Genomic DNA, 5,000 nt, shown 5'->3' with positions numbered 1-5,000 from the left:
AATCCAGCGATCCGAGTTCAAAACTCGGTGGAACCTGAAACATTGGTAGCAATAGCTTAAAGATGTAAATATCTCTTCGTTGGACATGGTTTTTATTAGAAATTTTTAATTCTTTTTCTAAAACTTCGTTTTGATTATTATTGAAGAATATTTGAGCGCAAATACTTGTTTATTAATATTTTTTTGTTCTATATCCATGATTTTATCACTTTCAGTGTATTTCAGAATGTGTTGTCTATTTTATTTCCTCTGTTGTATTGTGTGGAAAGAGCGAGCGGGCAGTGGTTTCCCCGGCCCCCCTGCTTTTCCGTTGTTAGTCCCTTGGCGTCCCAGTGACGCTTTTGGCCTCGGGGTCCGGGTTTTTTTCCACTGCTAGCTGGTTCTCTCTTGCCCGTTTACAAGGGTAAAAGAAAAATAGACCTTCTCTATCTGTAGGCGAAAATATCGCCAGATTCTACCAGAATTTCGCGCGAAACGACGCTATCGTAGTGGGCTCCCACTTGAGCCAATTTCCAAATAAAGATAATTTAGAGGACCGAAAGTTTTTTATTTTAATGGTAAATAGTTCCTACGTCGCGACAGTTCAAACACGTAAAACGTAATTAAGCCCGATTAAAATTTATAGTCCATACCTAAATCATTTTTCAGTCGGTGGTTTAGAGTTTAGCCTCTCCCAATAATTTACTAGAGCTAATCAAATTTTCCTCACCATTTACTATATGGTGCCGAAACCCGGGAAAGTACGGTGTTAAAACGGAAATCGAACAAATTTACGGAACTGAACTTTCGCAATTACAAGGCCAACCATGGCGCCAATTACAGACGAAGCAGCATCCGAGACAGATTCAGCAGAGCTTAAAAGATTAAGGATAGGCAGAGGTACCGTGCGCCACAATACCACGACCATTGAAACGAAACTTAAGAGTCTGCTTGCAGACAAGGCATCACCGATCAACGAAATACAAGACCAGTTAGCTCTAATTACGATGAAGGAGTCCACTCTTCAGGCATTGGACGAGAAAATAATTAATTTGATGAACGGAGCTACAACTGACAAAATCGAAGAGGAGATGGAGAAACAACAAGACTACGCAGACCGAATTATCCTCATCAGGATGCAAGGAAACCGAAGAATACAAGAAATAGATGCCACACCTTTAGCGCAGTCGAACAGTTCGTGTTACCGAGCGACAGTAGAAGAATCAAGGCTACCCGTGTTAGCGATAAAAAGGTTTTCGGGGGACATTTTACAGTGGCCGGGATTTTTCAGCCAATTTAAATCTGCAGTCGACGACAAGAAAATAAGGAAAGTAGAAAAGTTTAATTATTTGTTGAGTTTTCTTGAAGGACAACCTAGAGACCTATTAATGCAAATGCAGGCGTCGGACGCCAACTATGACGAAGCCCTTAAAATTTTAGAAGAAAGGTACAAGCGTAATCATTTAGTAAAACAAGATTTGTTTAAGAAAATTCATAAATTAAGACCAGTTGATGAAAATGATTTACCAGGCCTACGTAGATTTTACGATACCTGTTCGGTTAATGTCAGAAGTTTAAAAGCTGTAGGCGTTGATATTGCCGCGAATGGGGATTCTTTGTGTTCGCATTTAGTAGGGTGTCTGCCTGATGACATGCGCTTAAAGTATAGTTTAGGCTGCGACCCAAGTTCGACCTGGGACGTGGATATTCTTCTCGAATTTATACGAAAAGAAGTAGAGGCTAGAGAAACTAGTGCTATTCTTAAGGGTGATTTCAAAAAAGAGTTTAAATCTAGCCAAAAACCGCAAGGGTTTGACGGGTCCAGAAAATTTTCCCCGAGTAGCGCCTCTACGCTCTCGGCAAGTGTTACCGAAAGGAAAATTTACTGTATTTTTTGTAAGGGATCGTCGCATCCCACTACAAATTGTTCGAACTATACGCTCGAAGAGAAAAGAAAAATCGTGAATAGTGCAGGGAGGTGTTTTGTTTGCACCCGGCTGTCCCATATAGCTAAAAATTGCAACTCGCGTTTCGCGTGCCGTTTCTGCCCCAGAAAGCACAGTAGCGCCATCTGCGAACAAAACCCAGCGCATAAGAAGTCGACAGCGAACTCCGAAGAAACCGCGACGAAGATAGTCAACCAAGCCTCGGTACGTAGCGAGCGAACCGTTCTTCTACAGACCGCTCGCGCGACGGCTAAAAACCCGTTTTACTCCCCGAACCAAGAAGAAGTCAGAATGCTGCTCGACACAGGAAGCCAAGCGACCTTTATAAAGGAGGAGATTTCGAGAAGGCTCCGATTGCCCGTAATTGGAGAAAAACTAGTAACGATTCAAAGTTTCGGAGAGCAGAATCCGAAGGAAACAAGACGAAGAATAGTCAAAATAACCCTTCATAACACCCGACATCCAGATCGATTTATTGAAGTAGCCGCGATAGAAGCTCCTTTCCTTTGTAACGCCGTGACGTCAGTAAACTGTCAAGAGATCGAAGCTTATGCCAGATCGAGAGGTTTCGAACTAGCAGATGAAACCAACGAGAAGACCCCGAGTATAACCAGTATTGGAATCCTCATCGGAACGGACGCCTATTATGATGTAGTAATAAGAAACAGTTCCGAAAGTTTGGGAAACACCTTGGTCGCAGTCGAAACGTTATTTGGATGGACAATTCAAGGTCCTACAGAAACAAACGGTGCAAATGTAAACCCAAACACCTGCAACGTCGTAACCGTCATGCGAGTCGGTATCGGAGAAGTAGAGCTAGAGTCAACCCTGAAATCCTTTTGGGACCTGGAATCGCTTGGAATCGACGTGAAGCAAGAAAACGATCCCACCACCGAAGACGTTATGCAGAAGTTCCATAGAGAAGTCACCTATCAAAATAACCTATATTCTGTCCGTTTTCCGTGGAAGACTCCAAAATCAGATCTACCGAATAATTTCGCAGTGGCTAAGAACCGTACTAGGAAATTAGCAAGAAGGTTCAACGACGATCCAGATTTGTACCAAAATTACAAGAAGATTATAGAAGAACAGTTTCAAAGGGGAATCGTTGAAGAAGTCAACAGTCATGAACCATTTCCAGAGGGTACGTACTACATGCCCCATCAACCAGTAACGCGTGAAACGAGCTCTACCACAAAATTAAGAGTGGTATACGACGCTTCTTCGCATGTAAAAAACGCCCCATCTTTAAATGAATGTTTGGAGAGTGGTCCAAACCTCAACCCGGATATGCTAAAACTATTATTGCGTTTCCGTATACACAAAATAGCGGTTACCGCAGACATAGAAAAAGCATTCCTCCAAGTGGAATTGCAAGTCGAAGAAAGAGATTCAGTCAGGTTTTTGTGGATGAAGGAGAAAAACGGACGAGTTCTTGAAGATGATTTCACCACTCTAAGGCTCACCAAGGTCCCGTTCGGAGTCCGACCGTCCCCATTTCTTCTAGCAGCTACCGTCAATTTTCATTTGCAAAGCAATCCATCCTTTGATCCTAAAGCCGTCCAAGCACTCAGCGAAGACCTATTCGTAGATGACCTAACAACAGGAGCGGACGACGTGAAAGGCGCCTATGACCTATCGAAGGAAGCGTCCTACATACTCAGTACAGCCAACATGAACTTGCGCAAGTGGAGGACCAATTCGAAGGAATTGCGTCAAAAATGGGGTAAAAAAGCAGCAGACCCAGAAAGTACCATCAGCTTTGAAATGGAGACCGATTCCTCAAATCAGAAAATCCTAGGACTTAAGTGGGACCCCGAAGTTGACATTTTCTCGTTCGACCTGTCGACACTAGTAGAAACTTTACTAGGGGCGAAATTAACCAAAAGAACCGTTCTGAGCGCGATAGCTCGCATATTTGACCCCATTGGTATGCTTGCGCCTTATACAGTTCGGGCAAAGTTTCTGTTTCAGAAACTTTGGGAACCACCAAGAATGCAATGGGACACTGAATTATCAATTGACATCGCCGACAAGTTCCTCCAATGGCTTCGAGAAATGCCGCTAATCCGAAACGTAAAAATGAAACGATGCTACTTCCCCGGGTCCGAAGAAATCGTGCATAAAGAGCTCCATTGCTTCTGCGATGCGAGCAGTAAAGCCTACGCAGCAGTATTATATATCAGATACGTTACAGCATCAAAAAGAGTCGGCGTCTCGCTCATAACCTGTAAAACCCGAGTGGCGCCCCTGAAGGAAGTTTCTCTACCACGCTTGGAGCTTTTGGGTTGCCTAATTGGCGCTCGATTGATGGAGAGTGTCAAGTCCATTTTCAAAACCGATAAAATTCCATTATTTTGGTGGACAGACTCTACCATTTGCGTAGCTTGGATAAAGAAGGACGATAGCAAGGTCCTAGAATTGAAACCATTTATTCGAAACAGAGTCACCGAAATAAGAGAGAAAACTAATGCAACGGATTGGAGACATTGTGCAGGAATTGATAACCCCGCCGACATTCCTACTCGCGGAGCAAGGGTCGCAGAATTAACAGGAATGAACCGTTGGTGGCATGGGCCGAAATGGCTCTCGCAAGACACCTCAGAATGGCCAAAGGAAAGAAACCCAGAAGTTAATCAAAGGGACATGGAAGTTGAGATCATGAAATCGGTATTAAACGTAGAATGTCAAGAGAAAAAAGGGCCACCTCGCGTAATAGACATGACGAAATTCAGTGATAGCACCAAGTTATTCAGAATTACAGCTTTAGTTTACCGAGTAGTACGCAGACTTCAAGGATCAAATTTGAAAAAGGGTCCTATTTCCGCTGAGGAAATCGGGGAGGCTGAGCTAAAATGGATTAACGCCACGCAACAGGAAGAATTCCCAGACGAATTAGTACAGTTAAGAGATGGTAAAAGAGTCGACAACAAATCCAAGATTAGAACTTTAAGGCCGATTCTAAATCAGGATGGCTTAATATGTGTAGGTGGGCGACTACAACAATCAGATTTAAGTGAAGACGAAAAACATAGTGTTATCATAGGCCGAGGGCAGAAGCTAGCCGAGCTTCTC

At 43.3% G+C, this 5,000-nt stretch overlaps 1 protein-coding gene and 1 non-coding gene across 2 annotated transcripts in view; both read left to right on the top strand.

Moving 5' to 3' along the window:
* The window catches only part of TRNAQ-CUG (transfer RNA glutamine (anticodon CUG)), a 72-nt gene extending 36 nt beyond the window's left edge, over positions 1-36 (top strand). Inside the window, exon 1 of the tRNA in view lies at positions 1-36. This exon is cut by the window's left edge and continues 36 nt beyond it. This is a non-coding gene — a tRNA (tRNA-Gln).
* A 770-nt stretch (positions 37-806) lies between these two features.
* The window catches only part of LOC149939395 (uncharacterized), a 5,322-nt gene continuing 1,128 nt past the window's right edge, over positions 807-5,000 (top strand). The window contains exon 1 of the mRNA XM_090179152.1: positions 807-5,000. This exon is cut by the window's right edge and continues 1,128 nt beyond it. Coding sequence (XP_090035278.1) covers positions 807-5,000 — 4,194 coding nt within the window.

This window comes from Leiobunum rupestre, chromosome 6, assembly GCF_980474605.1.
Source record: "Leiobunum rupestre chromosome 6, qqLeiRupe1.1.hap1, whole genome shotgun sequence".
In the NCBI taxonomy this organism is placed as follows: Eukaryota; Metazoa; Arthropoda; class Arachnida; order Opiliones; family Sclerosomatidae; genus Leiobunum; species Leiobunum rupestre.
Note: the sequence above shows the minus strand (reverse complement) of the source record. Positions and strands in the feature narration are given on the sequence as shown.